Source organism: Phacochoerus africanus, chromosome 4 (genome assembly GCF_016906955.1).
Source record: "Phacochoerus africanus isolate WHEZ1 chromosome 4, ROS_Pafr_v1, whole genome shotgun sequence".
In the NCBI taxonomy this organism is placed as follows: domain Eukaryota; kingdom Metazoa; phylum Chordata; class Mammalia; order Artiodactyla; family Suidae; genus Phacochoerus; species Phacochoerus africanus.
This window is the reverse complement of record NC_062547.1, coordinates 35064282-35091652: the sequence shown is the minus strand read 5'-3', so window position 1 is coordinate 35091652 and position 27371 is coordinate 35064282. Positions and strand designations below refer to the sequence as shown.

Below are 27371 nucleotides of genomic sequence, written 5' to 3'. Positions count from 1 at the left end.
TATCTTATTTCTAATTTCAAAACTACTTCAGAAATGCATATACTAAGGCAGTATTTTGAAAATCCTAAAGGGAAAGAGTAGACCAATTTAATTTAAAATGAATACCATAATGGATACCATTTTCTTCATATACTGCAGACTAACAAGTATTGAATGCTCCCTGCAGGCCAGTTACTGCACTAACTACTTTATATGACTTACTTCTGTAAATCCTCACAACAATCCTATTAAGCAGGGACAATCTTTGCTCTTTTTAATTTGTGAATAAACTAAAGTTCAAAAAGCCTTGCCCCAAATTACCAAGATAATTTTTGTCAGAATTTACATCTGAACATGAAGCTCACCTCCAATCCCTCCCCTCAGTCAATAAGCTATACTCCTTGCTCCAAATGATGACAAAGACAATGTCAGCAAAATGAATTTATTCATAATGAAGGAAAAAAGCATTGAGGTCTTTCTGTTCCATTTTTATCAATATCCATGATCATGTCTAAAAAATAGAGACTGGCATCAAATTTGACATATTTTACACTATCCTAAGAGCTCATCATTCAGAGCCCCCCTTATTGAAAATATCCGCGTTCATTCTGTGGCAAAACCAACCACAAAACTTAACCCATTTTTATGGCATGGATTGAACTTGGTCCTAGACAGACTTTGTCCTGCACCAGCTCTGAGCTGACATTCTCAGGGAGGAGTGGGGAAGGACTCCTGGCTAACTCCATGACTAGCTGGCCAAAGTGCAGTTCTGTCTGCCTCCCTACCAAGCAAATGTGGCTTCTATGCACTGTGGAAGGAGGTTCTCCTATGGATTCCCATCTGCTCGCTACGTGAAACCTTAGAATTTGCATATCTGGTCTATCAGGAGGAACTGGGTAGGTTCCTTACACTGACTTCGAAAAGCTCTTGAAATGTTTCTCACAGTGCCATTGGTTCCAGTATGTGAGAGAACACAAAGTCATTTTTTTAACAGCATCTTCCATTTGCAAGTCATTTTATGCATTGATAACACTCCAGGTGGGAAAAAAAAAAAGACTGAAGAAAAAGGATCCTAAAAAGCGTTCTGGGAAAATACTGAGCTAATGAAATATCTGGAGGATAATCTGTGAGAGAATTTGTGAGTAAAATGGCACATTTTGGTTTTGAACATTTCCAAGGGAAAGTTGTGTTCCAAGTTTCCTATCTATCTATCTATCTATCTGAATTCTATCATTAACTGAATGAGGCTTTTTTTTTTTTCCTTATCCTATAATATCGAGCCAGTGAGGTTAGGCCCAGATTTCAACATTCATTTAATGTATTTTCGGAGTTCTAATTCATAAGAATGACCTAACTACTAAATCACTGGGGAAATAATTGCACCTCTCAATTTGCAAATCCTTAGATCGATACCTTCATTAACTTGCTAGACCTCAAAAAGTTTTCTAGAAACTGTTCCGTCTTATTTTCAGATATTTTCCCATATGTACCCTCTTTTGACTTCTTTCCTCCTTGTTCAGGATGTATTTTTCTCATCTCTCTTATAAACCATAGCTCTTTTATAAATAATTCTCTCTTCCTTTCCCGATATTCCCCCCTCCTTTGAAAATGGAGAAGAGAAGGCAAGCATTGGTTTATAAATCCCAGCTTTTTAAAAAGTACTTCAAAGATTGTTTTCCCCTCTTTCTATCCTCTCCCTAGTAATACATACTTGGTTACATAAATTTTTTTCCTTATCTCAAGTTTCAAGATTTTCTCCTCCTGGGTAACATTTAAAAAACACTGACTTTGTGACTCAATCCCTCCTATTTGGACCATTTCCTTTTATTTTGCTGATACTCTTTCTAGGCTTCTTGATCTTACCTGGCCATCAAAATAAATACCTGACACTTCCCCTAGCATACCTGACACTGAGACATTGTTCCTTACTCTCTTTCCTCTGTTGGCACTGGCTATTTTTTATCTATTAAAGATTTTCTTTCTTTCCTTCTTTCAAAAAGCTTCCACTGCCTCCATTTGTTAACTCACTTTTTGATTTGTAATCCCTTCTTACTCTGGAACTTTAGAAATTATTTTCTAGAGTTCAACTACTAGGATCTTTACTTCCGTCACCTTAGCCTGATGGAACTCAATGAATTTGCAGGTGTGAGCTGAATGAAAAGAGTGGAAATCCTGTAGACATGATATTTGGCAGCAAAGAAGACCCTAAGGCTAGTGAAATCCCCTGTGGGCTGGTAAGCTCTTTACAAGGTTATTTTACACAATGCTATCCTAATAGGATGGTCCTTTCCTCCTTACCCAGTGCTGGAGGAAGACTCTAGACTTCTCACTGAGCCCAGAGTGAATTTTTCATTGTAAAGGGATGGAAAGGAAGAAGAAACACTACACTAAGCACACAAAGGGAGGAGAGTATTTAGTTATCATTGCTCCCACTTACCAGACACACCAGGCTCTCCTCCTGCACGGAGCAAAATTAATTTTTTAAGGCTTGGTCAGGACAGCTGTAATAGCAAGAATGACTAGAAGAGGACTTAACGGGGTGTATGGGGGGTGGAGGGGATGTGACACACTTGCAGGATGAGGGGATGTGAAATTCATCTACATCTATGTCAGGGATGGGATTAGGGTGGCTGGCATCCCCTTGCTTTATTGGCAGTGTCAGAAAAGCATTTAGTATACATCTCCTATTCTTTGAACTCCAAGATAATTTATGGCTAAAAAACTATAAACAAACAAACGAAATCCCTGCAGTTTAACATAAAGAGACTGATTCTTGCACTACGATGAAATCAAGCCCTAATTTATTCAAAAAGGAGGTTGCTGGAGCACTTAAGGCTTGGTTGTTTTTTCTCACCTGAAAGTGGGGTCTTCCAAAGAATAACCTTCAGAATATTCTGGGGAACAGTCATCTTATTTGGAGTCATAAATAAGTATAAATATATATTAGACATCATTGCATCCCTGTCTTCTAGCAGTATCATCTACACAAGTCTAGTAACTGGTAAGCAAGAAGTATGTCGAGTGTGTATGTGTGTGTGTGTGTTGCCTCAGAAATGGGTAATCTTCTCTAATGCCACATTGTCATAGCTTTTGCTGTTGGGATCATAGCCTGGAACAGGGACCAGGCTTTCTCTCCTGAGGCCGTTTTGTAAGACAGATTCAGCCCCTTGTTTCCAAGCATTGCCATTCTCAAGATTTTCCTAGGAAAATGGAAAGACACACATTAGTGGGCTAGTCGATGTATTCCCAATCAAACTGAGGGAATCGTGCTTAGGATTCCCCCTCAGGAAAAAAAGAAAAAAGAAAAAGATTGATACATATGAAAGCAGCACAAATAACACCTCTTAACTAATAGCTTTGATGCCTCAATCCATGTAGGTACTAAATTCTTATGATAATAAAAACAGAAAGAGCACTTTAGTGAGCATTCACAATATATCTGTGTGCAGCATGAAGTTCATATATCTCTCGTCTAGTACAGCGGTCCTGTGAGGTAGTAGCATTACCTCCTGAGGAGAGACAAACCTGTGTCTCAGTAGGAGGTGGCCCCCTTCCTCCCCAGGACCAGCAACGCCTCTGGTCACAGCAGGGGTACCTGCACACAGACCCCCTGGGAGGCTGCTCAATATTATTCTTTGCCAAGGAACCCAATAGTAAGTGTCCTCCAAATATTAAGTGTCCTCTCCTACTCCCAACTCAGCCTTGAGAGCAGAAGCCGCCTGTATCAACAGGATTTCTCCTTTATTCCAGGAAATTCATGACCATAAAGATAAGTTTGTAAGCCAATAAATAACTTGATTCTTTCCTTCTAGGACTTCCTCAAAATCCATTTATCCAAACAATACACTGCTTAGCCAGCTGCCTTCTCAGCAAATAGATTGCCTCCCCGTTCTGAGCTCCTTTTGAGAAGGTGCTTTCCTGACTGCAAAAGCTATTAAATTCAGCTTTATTCACATAGATGTTATCCTGGTGTTTGGGTGAGGGAGATCAAAAGGGAGCTTCACTGTTGTGATGGGGTGAAGACACCCTCCAAGAGAGTCCTAAAATAGTGAAAGGTCCCAGACTGAAAGAATGATAATAAGCCATGACTAAAAAAAAAAAAAAAAAAAAAATTCTACCCTTGATCAGGCTGAGAGGACAGACACAGATTAAGACCAGTTGCAAACTTAACAGGAAACATTGCTTCTTCAATGTCCTGGAGTTATCGGAAGCCATAACAACTCATTAAGTGAGGATTGCTTTTTAACCTGTGCTTCCCAAGATGGCTTTATCTTCATTCCCACTTTTCTTACTCAGACCCCTCTCAGAATGGTTCAGAGGGAACCCCAGTCTGACCTTCTGGTTGAGGGTGGCACTCTCTGATTCCCCTAGGGTCCCCTGCCACCTTGCTGTATCAAGTCAATAAATCCAGTTTGGTCTGACCACTGGCTGTTCTGGTGGTCTTGGGTTGATATGACCTTAATTGTACCTGGTCAGTGTCTCTAGACTTTAACAGTACTCAAACAACATCACCAGCCTGGTCTGGCATAAACACAGTTCTCTGTGGGATGAGGGGAGAACTGGGAGATTACATGTATCCTGCTGCTTCTCTGCCTAAGAACTTATAAGAACAATGTAAGAACTATAAATCTTATATTTATAAGAACAATAAATCTTACTTTATAATAACACTCCATGGTACACTAGAGATACTCATGTCCAAACAAAGCTGCATGGTCTGCCCCCAGTTCTCAGATAAAACCTGAAGTTCTGAGAAGTCAGATAATTCACCCAAGGAAAGTTAGACATGGAGCGAGGATTAAACCCAGGGCTGATTCTAAAGCCCCAGCTTTTTTACCATTATACTAGATTGTGCTGCCTATTTCCTTCCTTTTTCTTTTATTCTTTTATTTATTTACTTTTGGGCCATGCCCGAGGTATGCGGCAGTTCCTGGGGCCAGAGATCAAACCTACACTGCAGGCTGTAACCAGAGCCACAACAGTAAAAATGCCAGATCCTTAACCTACTGAGTCACAAGGGACCTCCCTCTACTATTTGACCCTCACAAAGGTTAAAGGGAATTTTGGAATTTGATCACTAGTGATGCCAATAATTCAGCCCAAAGGCACTTTACCTGTCAGGATATTTACATGCTTAAAAACCAGTGAGCTGAGGAAACTGAAGGTGAAACCCAGATTCTTTCAGGTCCTCATGTTCACCACCTTCCCTCTGCACACCCAGCCTTGCAGGTGGTTTAAATGGGCAACAAGGGAATCCTTGCAAGCTAGTTCATGTTGTTTAGAAGCTTAAATGTCAGCTCACCTGCTCTGTTCCACTGTCATGCTGAACTCCACACCAGCACAGTTTTTTGTATTTCTTAGACCAAAAGCAAAATAAATTGCAAACTGGTCTGATCAGCAGTGGTTGAACATCCTTGCCTCTCTGACGACCTATTAACAAAAGGAAAAATGGATTATGTGTGACATGCTTCCAGGAATTCCTTTAAGGGTGTAAGTAGTGTCCTCTTGAGAAGCAGGTCACTTATTAGCAGAGGGGTGAAAAAGAGGTCTGATTTATTAAAAGACAGAAATTGGTAACTGCCTAAAAAAAAGTGAGAGCTGGCCTTTAAACACCCACAAATTGTCAGGTCAGGCAAGCTCATGGCTATAGAGGTTAACAAATAAAAATAGTATTTATTTATTTATTTTGTCTTTTTAGGGCCACACCCACAGCATATGGAGGTTCCCAGGCTAGGGATCTAATCAGAGCTGTAGCTGCCAAGCCTACACCACAGCCACAGCAATGCCAGATTTGAGCGGCATCTGCAACCTACACCACAGCTCACGGCAACACCGGATCCTTAACCCACTGATTGAGGTCAGGGATCGAACCCACAACCTGATAGTTCCTAGTCGGATTTGTTTCCACTGCACCACGATGGGAACTCAGAAATAATATTTATTTTTAAGTGTATGTTATGGAGGACCTTCTTAGTACCCATTGTAGGCCAGCAGAGGAGATTGCAGGAATTAATTTCTTCCTCATGAAGCTCTCAGTTTTCCACCAAATCAGATGTATTGGAGGTCATCAAAATCCAAATTAGTGAAATCAGGAATTCTACTGTTTCTTTTCTACCCCCCACCCCTGTCCCCAAATCCTGATCAAGCAATACCTTCGGGTTCCCCCAAGCTACTCTGGACTTTCCTGTCACTGCTTTCCCTATCATTAAAACCTACCTGTTCAGAATGGCTATCATTAAAAAGTCTACAAATAATAAATGCTGGAGAGGGTATAGAGAAAAGGGAACCCTCCTACACTTGGTGGGAGTATAAATTGGTGCAGCCACTAGGGAAAACAGTGAGGGGATTCCTCAAAAAATTATAAATAGAGTTGTCATATGATCTAATAATCTCATATGATCCAGTAACCTCACTCCTGGGCATATATCTGTTCAAAACTATAATTTGAAAAGATACAATTATTTTTCTGTTCATAGCGTCACTATTTACAAGAGCCAATACATGGAAACAATCTAAATATCCATCAACAGATGAATGGATAAAGAAGGTGTCATATATATGTATATATATGATAAATACATATCATATATTATATATATCTTTTTTATATCATAAAGCCATTTGCAGCTACATGGATGCACCTAGAGATTCTCATACTAAGTGAAATAAGTTGGAAAGAGAAAGATAAATACCATAAGATATCACTTAATACTTAAACTTCTTACTGATAAATTACAAAGGATTTTTCATCTCAGGCCTCTAGGGGTCATATGTCAAAACATCTTTTCATAACATACGGGAGATATTTTAATATATATGATTATTATTAATCACATGTATAATAACCAGTTTGGAAAGAGTAGATATATCACTCTGGGGAAAAAGGGCTTTTTGTGGCAGACTCAAGATCACACCCACAAATCTTTTCTTTATATCTATGAGTCTATTTCTATTTTGTAGCTAAGTTCATTTGTGCTGTATATTAGATTCCAGATATAAGGGATATCATATGGTATTTGCCTTTCTCTTTCTGACTTACTTCACTTAGTATGATAATCTCTAGTTGCATCCATGTTGCTGCAAAAGGAATTATTTTGTTCTTTTTTACTGCTGAGTCATATTCCATTGCGTATATGTACCACATCTTAATCCATTCATCTGCCCATGGTTGCTAAGGGGGATGGGGGAGAGAGTGGGATGGACTGGGATTTGGGGGTTAGTAGATGCAAACTATTGCATTGAGAATAGATAAGCAATGAGGCCCTACTCAGCACAGGGATAGCACAGGGATTTATATCCAATCTCTTGGTATAGATCATGATGGAAGATAATATAAGAAAAGGAATGTGTATATATATATGCACATATATATACATCCATACACAGCAGAATCAACTATAATTTAATTAAAAAAAAACATTAAAAAATCACATCCATAAGATAGACACCTGGTCCACAAAACATGAGACTAGCCCATGTCTTCCTTGGCCCCCAAAAGAAGAATGTATATAACCGACCTGTTAGGAAGCTGATGATTACCCCAGCAGCCATGCACCCCAGGCAGCCCACTGCACTGTAGTAGAGGTAGGAGAGAGCATACCAGGTCTCAGCGATCGCAGGTCTGTGGAGAACAACGGCACTGTTACCAGTTCCGTGAGTGCGAAGTCATGATTCCCAGTGACTTGAAGGACTGCTGAGGGTTCATCTCTCAAAACCCCAATGCTCAACTTTTCCCTATTTGTTTACTTTCTAAAGAATCAAGCCTAGGAGGGTTGTGCTGAATATTCTACTCAATCCAATCCATCCCTGCATTACAAGTCTTGCTACTGAACCACAATTGCAGTGAGACCCACGGTTTTCATTTCTTTGGTATTATTTATTCTTCAGACATTTACTCAGCCCAGATTTAGTGCCAGAACTTGCAACAGACATTGAAGATTAAAAAACAAGTTAAAAAAAAAGTGAGCCCCAAAAGCTACATGTAGGAGATAATGGTAAGATGGAGTGATAACACCTTGGTGGAATAGGAACAAAGGATTCGAGGAGTTTTCAGAAAGAGTACCAATCCCAGGGTGATGTGTAGGAGAATACCTCAGTCTGTTTGTAAAGAATGGTTGGTCATTCAACAAGCAAAGAAGGTAGTTAGAGCCATAATTTAGCATTCCAGTACAGGAAGAATGGGAGGGACCACCTACTCAGACCACCGTTGTGCTGGGCTCCACCTACTTCGAACCCCAGTGCAGCCCACTGTAGGGGTTCCACCTGCTATACAGAGTTTAAAGAGCTAACAAAATAGTGGAAAAATGAGTGCCCTGATCACCCCTTTAGGAAAAGGAGGCTGAGATAATGCTTCAATTTCTGGTCAGTTTCAGATGTCCTTGAACATGGAATGATACAAGTGGACTCTAGACAGGGATCTTACCACCTGGAGCTCATCTCCTTTTAGTGAAGGAAAGCTTTGGTTGCAATGTCACCCACGTCCTATAAAGTCATTGCTGATTCTTAGCAACCACCAGACCCAAAAGCAGTTTGCTTAATTTTACATCTTTGGGAAAACTGCCGATTTACAACAGGCAGGTAATAAAAAATGTGACACACAGCTGATTACTTTCTCTCAGAGCCAGAATATTACTTTGTTTTCATTTTAAAAATTGATATCCTTAGAAGATAGATGACTTATCTGTCATTGTCAGCCATTCCCTTTTGCTTAATAGCATGTGAGAATACAGATGAAACTGTGCTAGAGATTCTCTTTTCTAATCTAACCACTGCACCCAATGACTTCTGTCCTGGGCTGAGTCAATATTTCAGGACTGCATGACACCCTAAGTCATGAGAGGTCCTAGCTACTTGCACAGGTAGGCTATGAGACAGAGGTGAAGATGAGTCCTCCTTTCTGGAGAGGAAGAAGGGTGTGGAAGAAACTTAAATGTATGTCCCAGGACACAACTGTTTCCCTCATGTAATTGATGAGACACATTACATGACCTCAAGGAGTTAATTGTCTCATGCAATGGAGGTAAGAAGAGAAGAGAGAAGGGAAAAGCACAAAATAGTACAAAGGGGCAAAGACAATGATCTGGGCTGCCTTAGGAGACAGTGGTTTCATATCTTGCTGGTTGTCTTAAGCATGGGCTATGAGACTTAACTGTTGTAGCAATGCTTTAAGAAGGGAAGAATAATTGGTTTAGATAACTTATTAATGTCTTTTCAAACTTTGCAAATCTTTGAAATCTAAGTCAAAATATATTTTATGGGGGTATAAGGGGCCCTAATCAAGCTATTTTTTTTTAATGGCCGCCCCGATGGCATACGGAATTTCCCAGGACAGGGGCTGAATGTAAGCCACAGCTGTGACCTATGCTGCAACTGCGGCAATGCTAGATCCTTTAACCCATTGTGCCAGGCCGGGGATTGAACCCACGCCTCCATACCGACCTGAGCTGCTGCAGTCTGATTCTAAACCCACTGCACCACAATGGGAACTCCCTTAATCAAGCTCTCAAATGAGGAGCCGATGACTGCTGGGAGCATAGGAACAGGTATTAAAGGGCTTTCCTTTAAAAGGAAATAGCTTGATGAAAGAGAAGAGCTTGATTAAAGACTCCAAGGTAGGAAAGAGTGGGATATGCATGGTGTAAAATTAGCAGAATCAAGAGAAGAAAGGGGAAGAGTGGGTTAACGATGCTGGAAAAAAAGGATAGTTTCCAGTCTTGGAAGGTTCCTAATTCCAGGATAAAGTTTGTTCTTTATTCTGTAGGCACATGGAACACTGATGTTTTCTCAGTGCAACAGTTCTGAGTTCAGAAAGGTGCTTTGGGAGAAGAAATTTAGAGGTGGCTGGAATCAGATGGATCAGAAAGAAAAAGACTGCACTGAGGGAAAACCAATAATATAAATAAGATAGTTTTATCTTCCTGGAGTTTGTACTGATGAGAATAACCTTAAAAATGACAAGGGTGATGCAAAAAGAGAGGCCATGCCAAGCTTAGAGAGATCTTCATAAATGTATTAGTAATTTTTTACTAATTGGTAAAAAATTGGTAATTGGTAATTTTTTAGCAGATAGAATCCAGAGAAAATGAGCCAAGTACAGGAAAGTATTGATGACAATCAGAAAAGGGCTGCCCCCAACTGAGATACTTTTCTTTACATAAAAATAACAAATCCTACAGTTTTTTGATGTGTCTTTACAATTAGAATGTGAGAATGTGCATCTATAAAGTCGGATACAGAGCTATAATGACAGATGATAGATATCTTATCTCATTTAATCATCTTAAAAACCCACTAAGCTAAATACTGTTACCTTCTTCATTTTATTTTTTTGTCTTTTTGCCTTTTCTAGGGCCACTTCCCGCGGCATATGGAGGTTCCCAGGCTAGGGGTCGAATCAGAGCTGTAGCCGCCGGCCTTCGCCAGAGACACAGCAACGCGGGATCCAAGCCAAGTCTGCGACCCACACCACAGCTCACGGCAACGCCACATCCTTAACCCACGGAGCAAGGGCAGGGATCGAACCCTCAAACTCATGGTTTCTGGTCGGATTCGTTAACCACTGCGCCACAACGGGAACTCCACTGCTACCTTCTTTTTTCAGTTAAAGACTGAGAATTCAAGAAATGGCAAGTTAGTAACAAAATGGGTAGATGGTAAAACCAAAATCCAAAACCAGGTATTTCTGATTTCAAAGCCGCTAGTCTTCCCCCTACCATTGCCAGTATTTTGGTATCTTAAATTACTTATCACAGCCAGAAACCGAAAGGAAATTTCTTTGTTAAACCCAGTATCATTTTATTTAGAAGCTGCAATAACATAGCAGTGTTTCTAATTCATTATGATCACAATCTCCTTGCCCACAAATCTAGTCTACTCAGATTCTTTATTTCTTTTCATAACACTCAGATCTTCATATTCACCCACCTATTTTCACACCTGCCCTGATTTTCTCTGTTTTGCACTCAGAACTCCAATTAACCCTCGGTCCAAGTCACTCCTGGGCACCGGAGGAGAGGCTATTTACTGAAACCTGAGCCCTGCAGGCCTTCTTCGATGCTGGTACCGCCAGACTGATTCTCATCAGAAAGCAAGATCAGACTTCTCAGACAGCGCTGAAGAAGGCACCTCCCTCTAACCGGGTTACCCTCTCTCTGGGACTTGACATCATCTTGAAGGTCACCATACCTTCCGGACTGCGCTGGAGGCACTGATTCTGTCACATTGGACAGGTCACACTGTTCTGTCGATAAAGGCAGAGGCCATGTCTTGGAGTCTGGAGCAGGGTAAATGAAGGCTCCAATGGTCACCCAAAATGACAAGGTGACTCCCGTCAGAAGGCCTCCTAAGGCACCCTTGATGAGAAAAAATAAGTTAATGCGGACGTCCCTGGTGGCCTAGCGTTTAACAATACAGCATTGTCACTACTATGGCTCAGGTTGCTGCTGTGGCATGAGTTCAGTCCTTGGCCTGGAAACTTCCCCACACCATGGGTGTGGTTAAAAAAAAAAAAAAGTTAATGAAAGAGTTGACAAAGCCATCGAAAGAAGAATGAGAATAATGATATGAGGAGTCTTATCATCATGAGGAGACATTCTGGCTTTTCCCACCAAATCTTCTTCCCACGTGAGCTAGAAGCAGCCCATTTACCCTGCCTGACTTCAAACTCCCACAGTGCAGCTTTACTTAGGAGTAAAATTTTCCTTTGTTAAGAAACATTTATTGGAGTATAGTTAACTTCAATGTTGTATTACTTTCAGGTGTCCAGCAAAGTTAATCAGTTATGCAGATATCCATTATTTTTCAGATTATTTTCCCATATAGGTTATTATAGGATATTGATTATAATTCCCTGTGCTATACAGTAAGTCCTTGTTGTTTACTATTTTATATATATAGTCATTTACTCTTTTATATATAGTTGTGTGTATATATTAATTCCAAACTCCTGATTTAGTCCTCCCCACAACATTTCCCCTTTGGTAACCCTAAGTTTGGTTTTGAAATCGTTGAGTATGTTCCTGTTTTGCGAAGAAAGTCTTTTGTGTCATTTTTAATTAGATTCTACATATTAGTGATCTCACATAATATTTGTCTTTCTCTGGGAGTAAACTGTTCCTTAAATGAGGAATTGGAGGATTTGATAGTAGTCATTATATTTAAATTTCTAACAGGAACTTTTTTCCTCCTCTCGGCTTCTTCCTCTTATCACTTAAAAATCCACTGAGCCTTAATTTCCTGTAGAAGAGTTTCAGCAGTTCAGGAAAACCTCACATAATGGAGACAATGGGGTCATTTTTCACTGACAGCCATTATAGGCTACTATATGGAAAGTTTTACTCCCGTATCTCTCCCCAAGTAATTCTGGAAGAGCCCTCTGACTCCCATGTTTGAAGTTTTTTTGTTTGAGTCTAAATACTAGCAAGTACATTTACCAGTTCTGTCATTTAACCGCTATACCTCTTGATAAAAAGTCAAAGAGTCATTTCTTCTGGAAAGGAAATAGAACAATCAAGGACCACTGGAAAACTAAAATTGGCTGTCACTGGTTTCTGCCAGATAGCTGACCCTTCTCTGTGACAGAAAACAACGTATAGGTTTCTTTATTTATTCATAAAAAAAGATTCCTCACTTGCAGCAACAGAATGTTCTTTCTGTTATTGTTTGTGTGATTTGAATACTTGGGCCCTTGGTATACACCAGAGGTCTGCAAACTTCTATTGTAAACAACAAGCTAAGGAATATTTTAGGTTTTGTGGGCACTGACTGTCACAATTACCCAGTTTTGCCACTGCCACACAAAACCAGCCATAGATTGGATGTAATCATAGGAAAGTGGTTGTGTTCCAGGGAAACTACAAAGTCACTGAATTTCATGTAATACTCATGTGTCATGAAACCTTACTATTCTTTTGAGCTTTTCCAACCATTTAAAAATGTCAAAACCATTTTGAGCTTGCAGGTCATCCAAAAACTAGAGATTAACAGATTTGACTTGAGGGATGTAGTTCAGTGGTCCCTGGCCCACTGGTAAAGGGTGAAAGGATTTCAACAGGAGGCTCAACCCTCACTGATGGATAGTAACTACCTGGAGAGCCATGCTACCAAGGACTGTGAGGTTGCATCCACATTCTGTGTAAAGAGGGTCATGATTGATTAGTGGAATCAACCATGGCTAATGACAAAGGAAGAGGTGACCCAAATTGGTAGAAATTACTTCCCTCTATCTAGAACAAGGTGGTTTTCCAGAGTAACGAGAAGGACTAGGTAAATTAAGGTTTAGAATGCAGTAAAACATTACGTTGCTAATTATTAGGTTTTTTTTTGTGGCTCGTAAATTACCATTCCTCATATTATCTCACCAAGAATATAACTATTCTTGTCAACCTCAATATCAGAAAAGTTTATTCAAACAAAGTGTTTCCTAATAAGACCTCAGGGGAAGCAGCACAAATTCCCAAATGCTCCAGACCTACCCTCTCTCTTTACCTAGCTCAACAAGATTTATCTAAAATAGAGGTCAAGGAGTTCTTTTGTGACATAGCAGGTTAAAGATCTAGCAATGTCACTGCAGCAGCTTGAATCAGTGCCCTGGCGCAAAATTGGATCCCTGGCCCAGGAACTTCTGAATGCCATGGGTTGTGGCCAAAAAGAAAATAAATAAATAAATAAATCTCAGTAAGGCTCAGATAGCTACAGAGACCTAATTATATATACCACTCAGGCTTTATCAAGTCTCCTATAGCATATATAAAATTCACAGAGTCAAGTTTTCAGGAACCTCAAGACTACCTAAAAATATAGACATGTAAGTGTATGGATGGCACTAAATGAAAAATGACAATTCTATTAGATTGATAATGATACTTTTTTTTTTGTCTTTTGTCTTTTTAGGGCCACACTTGTGGCAATGAAAGTTCTCAGGCTAGGGGGTCAAATTGAAGCTGTAGCTGCCAGCCTACACCACAGCCACAGCAACAAGGGATCTGAGCCATGTCTGCAACCTACACCACACAGCTCATGACAATGCCAGATCCTTAACCCACTGAGCAAGGCCAGGGATCGAACCTGTGTCTTCATGGATACTAGCTGGGTTCGTTAACCACTGAGCCACTTACAATACCTCCGGTATGATACTTTAAATATTTAAAAATATTATTATAATTACTATTTTTCCAAAATAAAAGTTCCTTTTGAGTTATACTTACTACACAGTCACCCGACCATCATTTATTTAAAGACTTACTATTAGTTTGTCAGTCAGCAAAACCAAGAAGATCCAGCTGTCAGAATACCTCAGGCTGGCCTCCTCGGCCCTTCTTAAATTCATCAATGAACCTAATGAAATTAGTTATTATTTGGGACTACTTAAATATACCAAAGATAATTTAGATTTTTTGGTGTTCAAAATTGTGTTTTAGACTATTTATGATCTCAGTATCAGTTTTAAATTTCATTTTGTAGACCTTTAATTTAGAGAAGACAATTTAAATTCTAAAGAATTGGCTTTGACACCATGACATATGGTATTTCATGGCCCCCGCTTACTTTCTTTGCTTTCTGCTCCTAAAACAGCTCCACTGAAGTCAGAGATAGGAGGGCTGGAGTTCTGTTTAGTTCTACTGTGGCAAGAAATCCTTGTTTTTTTTTCCTGGCAAAGACAATTGGGGTTCCCATGGAGGAGAGAAAAAATGGTCAGGGCCCAGTCTCAGCTGGGAAGTGTGAAGAGAGCTATGGGAGACTTACCTTCCAGTTCACGAAAGGGAACAGGACTCCCAGAGAGAACAAGCCCAGCATTGGTCCCCCACACATGCCATGGATGCTGAGGGCAGCCTGTGGAGCAAAGCAGATCAGATCAACCCCACACTCCCCTGAATCCATGGCCCACCTGAGACTACCCCTCTTTTTTGGACCTGGTATGAAATGCAGTCCTAGTCCTGACTGTACCACTCATGTATCACATCCTTCCTAGAAATCACTTCTCTCTTCTGCACTCATTGATAAGCATGGCGTATGTAAAAAAACAAAAATACCTAAAAACATATATGTGTGTGTGTATGTGTAAGCACACACAGGTAATTTGGATTTGGTAGAAGCAGTTTTCTCTCAAACTGGAACTTATTGATTTGTTTATCTTTTCTATTAGAAAGCTTTTTAAATAATGTACTTAATAAATACATGCAACATGTTACAGATCTTATGTAGTTGATCCAGCTGTTCTAATTTAGCTTGACCAATCCTATAATTTTGATAATAATTGCCTGGTTGCTCACTCCTGCTCTCCCACTGAATACCTCGAGGATGTTGAAGCATCAAAGTGGGACATGATGGGGGATCCATTGAATATTCCATATCCTATATCCCATATCCCATTTTTATAACTCTATCTCCGTTGCAAATTGAGGAAGTTGGACAAATGCATTTTCATATCTCTTAGCCTCTAACAGAACCTAGTGAATTAGCAAGGGGTTTTAATTAAACTAATTTTCTATCAACTTATAGCCTTGTGCTACAGCCTTGCAAAAGTCTTGAACATACACAGGCACTGACATGCATGCAATCATGTACACACCCACACACATGCACATATGCATACACACACACACACACGCACAGATACTCTGCAATGCAGCCCTATCTAGTTCTACCAGTACCACTGCCCGGTTCTAAAGATTTTATACATATTTCCAGTTTGTCAGACACCACCTATGTGTCAGATAGTAATGATGAACCACACTGCCACTCTAAATAAGTGATCTCATTTCATCCCCACAATTATCCTGCTTAGTTGGTAGCACTAACTGGATTTTATAGGCAAGGAACATATGGACTGAGAAGAAACATATTAAAGGTGCACCTCCATTTATAATGTGGCAGATTTAAGGGTTTTAAGCTAAGTTTTTCTGGCTCTAAAATCCACCTTTTCTCTCCTAAAATTAGTCCTAAAAAAAAAAGTCAAGGGCACAGACCACCATCATGGCCTCCTTCTTCTGTTTAAGGGAAGAAATTCTTGCAAGAGTTTATCACTAGGAGAATATTTAGATTCTAATTTGGCCCTGCTGCACATCAGTATGATTTGGTGAACCTTCCGTTACTAACTCAGAGTCATTCTACTTCAGAGAGACTTCTTTCTCTATAAAGAAATAGAAACAGGACCAAGGGGCCTTCAAGTCAACTCCAGCTGTGATGTAAATTCTTTTGAGCAGAAAGAATGGCTGCAGTGCATTGTTATGATTGTTTTTCTAGGATAATTTTTAGAGAAGTCAATGCCACTGAGACATCTCTGACAAGATGAAGGCAGGTAAGATTCAGGTGGGGACTTTTCCCCAATGTCAATATTCAACTTAATATTCTTGACATTTTTTTCTCTGCTGATTGATAGTCTTAATTCATAGTTGCTTTGGTTGCTAAATTTGGAAACCAATTTACTATTATATGAGAGAGTCAATAAGTTAGGAAAATGTTTATTTTCCCTGGTGGGAGGAAAAATAAACAATCTCTTACAAAGTCTTCTGCCAGTATGCCCCAGGAACAGACGTCTTCATATGATAGAAAGAAAAATAAATCAAAGAGTTTCTGGTTTTAAAAAATATATATTTCTGTAATGCACAAAGCTAGCCTCAATTTATTATCTTTCTTTCCGTTGTCATTAAGGGTGTTTAATTGGAGGAAGACAAAGCTCACTTTCAACAGCCTCCACCTCAATGGCTAAATCTCATTCAAACCTCTGTTGCAAGGAGATGGCATGGGCTGGAACATGTACTCTGGGACTGAAGTTGCCTTGCTGTGCCTTAGCTTGTGTCAAGTGTGGATCAAAATACCTGCTTCTTGGTTTTGTTTTGTTTCGTTTTGTTTTGTTTTGTTTTGTTTTTGGTCTGGGTATTTTTTTGAGAGTATCCAAGGTGGAATTCAAAAGAATGCTCCAAATGGTGCCTGGGGACTCTGGAGCACATAATAATTGCCCACAAATATTATTTACTACAATTTCATATTATTGCTACTTATTGCTTTTATACCCTGTTGGTGAGCTCCCTGATTCCCAAGGTGTGTCATACAATGGCTGAACTGTTCTGAGATCTAGAAAGCACTTTTTTAATACAAAAAAAAAGGAAAGGAAGGAAAGAAAGAAAGGAAGGGAGAGGGGAGGGAAGGAAGGAAGAAGGTAGGGAGGGAGGAAAGGAAGGAAGGAAGGGGGAAGGGAGGAAGGGAAGGAAAAAATACCACCACTACTACTTCAAAAATGAGGAAAGAAAGAAAGAAAGAAAGAAAGAAAGAAAGAAAGAAAGAAAGAAAGAAAGAAAGAAAGAAAGAAAGAAAGAAAGAAAGAAAGAAAGAACTTAAATAGAAAAAAAGGCTTTGGCAAAACTAGCTAATGGTCTATTAGAACAATAACATTACAGGCTTTGGCAAAACTAGCTAATGGTCTGTTAGAACAATAACATAATGGATAGAGTGTCCTTTCCTAGGAGGAGCGCTGCAAATCACTAGTTAACAGATCTTTGATGCTGTTACCTGCCCCCTCCTCCTATCTCCTCTCCCACACACCAGCTTTGGATTTCTGAAAGGGGAATGCAAAGTGCAGCATTTCCCAAAAATCTTTGACTTTGGAAATTTTCACTCTTGGAGCATTTCCCAGGAAGAAGGTCTCCAGAACACACTTTGCAAAAATCCTAAACTAAAATAGTGAAAGGGCCTTTGTTTAAGCAGCTTAAATCTGCCCAACCTCAGCACCACCCACAAACACACACCGTGAGTGTGGGTTGGTTTTGTGAACATGAATTAAATCTAGTTCTATCCCACCTACCTAAGGGTCATGGGTTTCAGTCTTTCCATATTCCCTGAATATGAATATTACTTCATCACATTCAATCGAACAAAGCTGTTTTGAAAATTAAATAGGGGAACTATAGTTGTTTTTCTGCACCTGTCAAGTTGGATATGCTCAGAGATATGAGAGAATCATCTTAGACACAAATATCTCTCCTAGGAAATGACAGATTGGTGTTTTCAGTTCTTACCGACTGTCATCCCCTAAAATGCATGCACTATGTGGCACCCATTTTAACTTACCAAGAAAGCAAGCCTAGCCTACTTATCTGAATCGACAAGTTGATGAGAGCCTCACTCACAATTCCCTCTTCGTTATAAGCTTTACATTTTACACCAGTCTTGCAGGAGTCCTGATCTATTCTGGAGCCCTTCATACCTCAATGGCAAATAGACTTAAATGGCAAATTCCTCTGGAAGAAAATAATTTAGTGATTCAAATTCTCACTATATTGAACATGTTGATATTTCCTTAAGAGTAAATAATGATTGGATAAAGGGGAGGGAAAAAAGGTGCAGGAAGCATCAGAGGCTTGAAAATGAAACTTGAAAATGAGGAGAAATGAATGTAAAGCAACGTTGCTGAGGTCACTAAAGACAGACCTCATCAATTTGCCAGTTCTTCTATCAAAGTACTTCAAAATTCGTAAAGAGATGAGTAAGAATGTGTCATAAAAAAAGTTCATGCTCAACAGAGAGGACACCGAGTCTCCAGTCCCACAACTTCTTATATAGACGAGTGAATTTTCATGTCACTCAACTCCTCCAAACTTAATTCCCTGAACTTCAAAAAGGAAATATTAGAACCTATGTAATAGTCACTGGAAGGACCAGTAAGATACACTGACCTGGGAACTAAAACACTTTCAACAAAAGCCAGAGACTGCTATCCACTCACTCTTACCCATGTCTTCATCTAAGCAGCATTTATGGAAAACCTAAGTCATGCTGAGAAAATATACAGGATGTTTACTATTTTTTTTTTGGCTTAAGCCATGGCATGAGGAAGTTCCCAGGCCAAGGACTGAATCTGCAGCACGGCAGTGACCTGAGCCACAGCAGTGAAAACACTGGATCCTTAATCCCTTGAGTGACCAGGGAACTCAAGTATGTTCAAATTATACAAAGATACAGTGGGATGGAGAAGGCTGAAGTAGAATCTGTAGATGTGCTTATCTGATGATGCTCTTGTGAGTTGGGCAACTGGGGAGGGAAGAGGCGTAGCTCCAGAGACTTGGGTCATAAATCAGATTTAGGAGTTCCCATCGTGGCACAGCAGAAACGAATCCAACTTAGAAACCATGAGGTTTTGAGTTCAATCCCTGGCCTTGCTCAGTGGGTTAAGGATCAGGTGTTGCCATGAGCTGTGGTGTAGGTCGCAGACAAGGCTCAGATCCTGCATTGTTGTGACTGTTGCATAGGCTGGCAGCTGTAGCTCCAATTAGACCCCTAGCTTGGAAACCTCCATGTACCGTGTGTGCAGCCCTAAAAAGCAAAATAAATAAATAAATAAACAAACAAACAAACCAGGTTTAGCCACTAACTGTGAGAACTTGAGCAAGATTTTCACTCTTATCTGTAATCATTTTAAAAAAATGAATGTTGAAACAAACTATTTTTGATGCTCCTTCTAGCACTGATATTTCATGGAACTGGGAGTTGGACATATAGGAGGCAGATTAATCTAGATAATAAAGAAGAGTGGGTCCATCTCCCAGCTCCACTACACTCTAATTATGTGAGTTTGGGACAATTCTTCACCTCAATATTTCTTGGTTTCTCCGTCTGTAAAGTTCATGCATTAATCATACTACCTCTTAGAGAAGTGATGAGGATCTAATGAGGTAATACTTTTGGGACTGTAGCTAGAACATAATAAGCATTCCATAAATGTCAGTTGTAATTATTGTTCTTGCTATTACGATTATCATTCCTACTCTTATTTCAGGATGATATATTCTCCAATCTGGATTTTAAAAGGGCTTCTAATTTTACAACAGTGTCATTGAGTCTCATCACTGGTTTTTAAACGTTTACTCTTTTGACAGTAATTTTGGTTGAAATTTTACATGGATGTGTAATTTGGACCTGGTATCAGAGAGTGTGAGCATTTGGGGTTTGGAAGAACAGGCAGAGTATTAGAAAAGAAAATGAGTAAAAAGTCGCTATGGAATCCAATGTCTTTTCCCTCTTTATTACCTGTACAACGCTCCCCATGAAGGATGCAACTACTGCCATGGTGGTACACAGCACACCAAACAAGACACCTGGAAGAAAGAAAACTCATGACTATCATCCAAGCACCTTGAGGTCCTGCCCAGAGATGTCTTTCATGCAAGCGAAGGATTGGCCACCCCACTTAGCCATCATAAGACCGAAGATGGGCATTTAAGAGACTTTTATTCCAAAGACACACTTTCCTAGGTCAGGCAGAATGAACTGGAATCCAGTCTCTAGGAGTCTTCTCTCCAGGATTCAAGAAGAAAGCCATCACGTGAAAGCAACATGAACAAGCGGAAAGGGCACTGATCTACTAGACCAATCCAGGCTAAATTAATGGGAACTAAATCTAGTTCAACCACTCAGCAATAATCAGCTGAAGAAGTTACTAGCATCTCTGGGATACAGATAGTTTTTTATCTTTAAAATGGGTAAATAGCTATACATATTATCTCACAGATTTTGCAAATCTGGACAGTTTTTCTGATCTTTTTGTGCTTTATTCATACCTTCCTTATGGCCCTTAGTATATTGCATAAGATGTTTCTCTCCATGGCTATGTTGGAGCACCATAAGGGCCACCAGTGGGCTATGAGGCATTTTGCACAGTGTGCCTCTAGCATCAGAGAATCTCGCTGGATGGATGAATCAGCCTATCAAACCTAGCACTCTTTTAAACATGATGTCTTCTTTTAAAAACAATTATTTTTAAACATCTTTGTTTAAAAACTCTCTTAAAAGTCATTCAATTCCCATTACAGCCCACAAACAAAGTAAGAGAGGAAGAGAGAGACCAGGAGTTGGAGATAGATATAGGCAGAGATACAGTGACAGAAAGAGAGAAAATGATTTTTCTCATTCTGTTTGGAATTCTCTCACAGCTAAATATTTGACTCAGTTCCCAATGTGACCCGTAATTCAATTGTATTGAGTACTGATCACATGTCAAGCACTTTACTAAATGCTATGGCTACAAATGCCACTGGCCCCAAGATCTCACATAAATAAATTAATTTCTCTAACAAATACAAGTACGATAGCAAGCACTATGTATTTGACATTATCATCATCATCTTCTCAGGTTTAGCACATGATATCCATAATATTTATTATCAGGAATTCACTTTTCAAATGAAATCAGGCTAGCAAAGTTTGATGCTATATTCTCCAACTTCTTAATAAAACACACACAAAAAATAAGGAAAATCACACAACAAACCTAAAATCCAAGTTTGATCAGGAAACACATTTCAGAATTCTAAAATTGTTTCCATTATCTTTAAAGATGGCAGATTAGACTTCAGAAGGCAATGTTTGCCCCGATTCTGTATTTCTACATGAATAAGGAGAACTCCACCTGTCTAAAGGCAACCACCCTTCAATCCAAGGGTTCTAATTTTTTGGTGCTGACTAGAAAATCGATTTAGCACCCTTCTCCCCCATATCTTTATATTTCCATCAGATTGCAATCTATAGCAACCTCCATGGCAGGAAGCTTAGGAGAAATTACTGAAGGTCCAACAAGACCTGAAATATACAGATCCACAGACATAGCAGTAAATGTGGGAGGGAGAGAAAACACCACAGTTGCAGCAAATACTATGATTTTTCCCAGTGCTACATCAGCTTCGGTGGAACAGACAATAAACTGTGGGCATAGGAGAAATTTCTACCCAGAATATTCATGAATATCTGCTAGAAATCAGGAATTGTACTGGGAATGATGCCCATCCACCTGCTACTAGCTTTAACTCATTATGCAAGATAGTAAAAAGAATCAAGCCAATTCAACTATCCAGTTAACAAACATGCAGTCAGCATCAAACTCTCCTTGGTCAAGCATAAGTAAAAAAAAAGGGAAATATGGGATCCATCCTAAAATATTGCCAAACAAGGAAATGAATCTATTAACCTAAAAGCTCAAATGCAGAGAATATTTTCTGAAAATATAATTTACCTTAGGAACCAGAAAAACAGTTTACAGAAACTGGCAATTTCAGTATGACACAAAAACATGTAGACTCAATGAAACCAGTCAGGGCAGGTCAAGAGAAAACAAATGACATGAAAAAACAGCCAGCTAGGGTACAACACAAATAAGTTTAGATAAAGATGAATCCAGGTTTGACCATATGAATGAATCCAAGAAGGACCATAAGGAAATTAAAAATTATGGTAGTTGACCAAGAACTTCCGCTCCTAGATAGTTACCCAAGACAAATGAAAACATGTTCACAAAAAGATTTGTATAAGAATATTCACAGCAGGAGTTCCCGTCGTGGCGCAGTGGTTAACGAATCCAACTAGGAACCATGAGGTTGCGGGTTCGATCCCTGCCCTTGCTCAGTGGGTTAACGATCTGGCGTTGCCGTGAGCTGTGGTGTAGGTTGCAGACGTGGCTCGGATCCTGCGTTGCTGTGGCTCTGGCGTAGGCCGGCGGCTACAGCTCCGATTTGACCCCTAGCCTGGGAACCTCCACATGCCGCGGGAGCGGCCCAAAGAAATAGCAAAGAGACAAAAAATAAATAAATAAATAAAAATTAAAAAAAAAAACACATACCGAAAAATTTATAAAAGAAAAGAAAAAAAAAGAATATTCACAGCAGCTAGAAGTTCCTATCGTGGCTCAGCGGTCAGTGAACCCAACTAGTAACCGTGAGGTTGTGGGTTCGATCCCTGGCCTCACTCAGCGGATTAAGGTTCCAGGGTTGCTGTCAACTGTGGTGTAGGTTGCAGATGCAGCTCAGATCTGCGTTGCTGTGGCTGTGATGTAGGCTGCCAACTGTAGCTCTGATTTGACCCCTAGCTTGGGAACTTCCGTGTGCCGTGGGTGTGGCTATAAAAAAAAAAAAAAAAAAGACTATTCATAGCAGCTTTATTTATAGAAACTTCATCTGAAGCAACCCAGGTCCAGCAACAGAAGTAAAATTTAAAAAACAAAACAAAACACCAGTATATCCATACAAAGTCATCCTACACGGCCATAAAAACGGGTGAACTAGTAATGCCAAAACCAACATTGATATATCTCAAAAATACCCTGCTGAGTGAAAGAGGTCTTGCAAAAAAGATCGTGGACTGTAAGATTCCATTTATATGAAATTCAAGGAGAGGTAAAACTAATCTATGATTAAAAAAAAAAATACCAGAATAGTAACTACTTCTGCAGGGAAATGGGAGTAGGAACTAGCAGAAGAACTAAGAAAGAACTTTCCAGGGTGATGGCAATGATTTACATCTTTAGTGGTTGGGTTACACAGGTGTACATATTTTTCAATACTCAGCAAATGTATGCTTAACATTTGTCCATTTCATCGAGGGTAGATTTTACATTAAAAATTTTAAACAATTATTGAATTCTAGTTGATAATCTACTAAAGTAATTAGGGAGAAGTGTACTGATGTCTGCAATTGACATTTTTTTTTTGGCCGCACTTGCAGCACATAGAATTTTCCATTCCAGGGATCAAATCTGAGCTGTAGTTACTACCTACACCACAGCTATAGCAACACCTGATCCTTAACCCGCTGCACCAGGCTGGGAATTGGACCCACGTCTTAACAGCAACCTGAACCGCTACAAACACAATGCCAGATCCTTAACCCACCTCACCACAGTGGGAACACCAATTGATAAATAATTAAATTTAATGAAAATAAGTATCTATTATTAAACATACCTTCTAGATGAAACAATTTTACATTATATATTATTACTACTAAAACTATTAAAAACCAACGAAGATTATCGGACTAATGGTGCAGAGAAAATTGGCCATATAAGAAAGAAAACTAGATCCTCATCATAAATCATAGATCAAATAATTTTAAATATGTTGAATATTAAATATAACATTATTTGTAATCTATAAGGAAGCCTATAAATGGGTTTTAAATGGAATGAAATTTTTAAGCTTTAAGAAATGGATGAAATAGGAGAACAGATTTGGGGTTGCCAAGGGGGAGGGAGTGGGATGGATTGGGAATTTGGGGTTAATAGATGCAAACTATGGCCTTTGGAATGGATTAGCAATGAGATCCTGCTGTGTAGCACTGGGAACTATGTCTAGTCACTTATGATGGCACATGATAATGTGAAAAAATGGAATGTGTATATGTATGTGTTACTGGGTCACCATGCTGTACAGTAGAAAAAAAAATTGTATTGGGGAAATAACTATTAAAAAACATAATAATTTTAAAAGAAGAAATGGATGAAATAGTAAACAATAGGACATAAGTATTTGATCAAATATAAAATTATAATTTCTGCACAACAAAAACGTATTTTAAGGAGTTCCTGCTGTGGCACAGTGGGTTAAGGATCAGCATTGCTGCAGCTGTAGCATAGGTCACACTGAGGCTCAGATTTTTGTTTTCTTTTTAGGGTCTCACCTGCAGCATATGGAAATTACCAGGCTACAGGTGGGATCGGAGCTGCAGCTTCTGGCCTGCATCACAGCTCATAGCAACACCAGATTCTTAATCCACTGAGCAAGGCCAGGGATCAAACCCACATCCTCATGGATGCTAGTTGAGTTCTCAACCTGCTAGGCCACAATGGGAACGCCAAGGCTCAGATTTTATCCCTGGCCAAGAATTTCCACATGCCTCAAGTGTGGGGAAAAATGTATTTTAAAAAATCTAAGACACATTCTGAATATATACAGGTCATATTTCTTTTATACATGAAGAGATTTCACAAACAAAATTTTTAACATTTCATCAAAAGATAAATAGAGTAGTTTTTTCACAAAAGAATAAAAATGATTACTTATCATCTGAAAGGTGTTTTAATTCATTATAAATCAAAAATATAATTTAAAGAAAAAATGTGATGTTATTTGGCCCAAAAATTTGGCTGATTTTTAAAAATACTAATATCAAATACATAGATAAATATATTACTATTCACTACTGCCACACATAAATATAAATTGGATCTTGGTGGAAATATTTTTCTTAAATGTGTATCAAGAACTGTCAATGGATTTGCATTATTCAACCTGGTAATTTTCTTTTGAAGGTTTTTTCTAAGGAAAAAATTACAGATAACATTCAAAGATTTATGCATATGGGTTTCATTACATTACCAAAAACTGAAAAAAATTCAAATTAACAGCATAAAAATCAGAAAATAAGCCATTTAGTAAAATATTAAGCAACCATTCAAAAATCATGTTCCCAAAGAATGTATAAATGACAAAAGAAAATGCTCAGTATAGTATGCTAGAAAAAAAAAATACAGGAAAAAAATTGTATTTTAAAAGTATGTATATTTTCCCAAATTACTTACATTTCCTATTACAAGTGAATAAGCATAAAATTTCTTTAAATGTAAAAAGAAGTAAACATTGCTAAAGAATAATCAATATTATAAGTGCTACAGTGATTATAAATTTAATCTGCAATTACATGATTAAGCAAAGAGCAATTCTCTTTTGAGGTAAGGTTACTATGAGTTCTCAGTAACAAAGGATTCTTTAGAAAAGAATTTGTCTTTATTACTCAAGGTGACTGACCATAGTGAAGAGAAAATCTTCCTCTGTGGAGGGACTAATAGGATCAATACGTGGCATAATCAAGAGATGCTGATGTGATGAGCACAGGAGAATGTTGAATATCAGGTTGGTGAAAGGTAAGCTATCTGGTCATTCTTTCCCAGTACTTTCCTGGTATCTTTGGAAGTGTAAGAATTTATATGTAAGACTTCTCACATATTTCCATGCACACTTGTGCCTTCAGTGTGCCCTGAGTAGCATGTGCAGGATTTTGACATGCACATATCATGATACAGAATAGAAGATCCACCAGCTGTACCTACATAAGCCTTTACTGATCCAGGTGCTCAGTTTGTCGGAAAGGTGAGGAAACCAGATCTTGACAAAATCCTCAAAGGTCACTGTTGCTAAGGCGTTGATGCTGGCAGCTACAGTGCTGCAGGGAGAGAAAAGCGAGAACATAGTTCAAGCTCGATAAAGCTGACCAGGCTGCCCTGATATCCAGCGCAAATAGATAAGACAGAGCTCTAGGAAAAAACAGATACAGACTTAGGTCCTTGTTCTGGAACTTCAAGGTACTACATGACCTACAAATTCACTCTTTAAAGCTGCTTCTGTGCCTGATGCTCTTTGATTTCTTCCTCTAACCACAGTGAAGAAGCTAGGCTTTCATGCTCTAGCTTTCACTGATTCCCCTAAAAAGACATTGAATGAGTTGGCACACAATAGCAGAGAAATTGTGTGAGTGTGTGTGTGTGTGTGTGTGTGTGTGTGTGTGTGTGTTGGATTTGAGGGATTATCCTAATCTAGGAAATCAGTACAATTTGCCATTCATTCATCCTTCCATTCATTTTTACCATTCATGTATCTGTTCATTCTGGGTACTAGGCATAGAGTGGTGAACCAGAAAGACATAAACCTTACATACCATTTGGTGACATAGACATTTGATAACCAATTATACAATGGACTACAATTGCTATGCAGGAAAAGAACAAGGTGCTATGAAAGTATGTCTTGAAGAGACTTAAACTGATACAAAGTTAGAAGACTTTTCCCTGAGAAATAGATGAATAAAATAGGCATGGAAAGGATCCACACAGAATGAGGGAAAAAAAAAAGATGTTTTAGAACAAAGGCAAAATTACAATTAAATGCCTTGAGATGGAAAGCTTGTTTCATTTAATAATAGGAAGCACAAGAGTGTCTAGCATATAATTAATTAGGGAGAAAGGAGCAAAGATAACACTAGAAAGTTGGCAAAGACCAAAAGCACATAAAAACTCAGTCTCTCTCTGATTTTCCAGAGTTCAGCCCTAAAACTTGTGTAGTGGGAAGAAAACCCAGAAGTTGGAGTTTTCTTTGCTGAATAGCATGAAACTTTATTAAATTTCTTATCTAGACCAGGAATATTTTAGCTAGTAAAACAGATGTATATATTAAATTCATGTGATGAAAAATAACAAGCACAAACAAAAGTTTTGGAAAAGAACCAAGCAAACGAACAAAGCCTGGGCAGCTGTTTGTAAGTTTTCCATTAATATACTTTAGCTAATTGTTTTCTTATCCTCCAATGCTCCTTTGAAAACAAGCTATAGCTGTGCCAAGAGCATGAAAGACAATTCAAACTTTGTCTTTCTTCTGTGATACGGTACAATGGTATTATTATTAATTTTAGCTGTAACTTACTTCATGTGGAATAGTACAATGTCCATCTTATGCAGAATTTAAAAGTTCCTTCCCTATATGACAGATAGAACAAGTAGAAACTTCCAGCAACCCATTTCTAGGAAGTGAAATTTCAGTATTTCCGGTGACTTTCTCACTTTCCTGAGAATCAGGGCATGG

The 27371-nt window shown here is 38.9% G+C and overlaps 1 protein-coding gene across 1 annotated transcript in view; it reads right to left on the bottom strand.

Annotated features, from left to right (window-relative positions):
* Window positions 1-1043: 1043 nt before the first annotated feature.
* Window positions 1044-27371, bottom strand: part of SLC5A12 (solute carrier family 5 member 12) — a 51583-nt gene continuing 25255 nt past the window's right edge. Inside the window, exons 9-15 of the mRNA XM_047776119.1 lie at window positions 25847-25959; window positions 20002-20069; window positions 14722-14808; window positions 11164-11330; window positions 7497-7600; window positions 5282-5409; window positions 1044-3179 (exon numbers count right to left, since the gene is read on the bottom strand). Coding sequence (XP_047632075.1) covers window positions 3027-3179; window positions 5282-5409; window positions 7497-7600; window positions 11164-11330; window positions 14722-14808; window positions 20002-20069; window positions 25847-25959 — 820 coding nt within the window. The 3' untranslated portion in view covers window positions 1044-3026. The remainder of the gene's footprint in view (window positions 3180-5281; window positions 5410-7496; window positions 7601-11163; window positions 11331-14721; window positions 14809-20001; window positions 20070-25846; window positions 25960-27371) is intronic.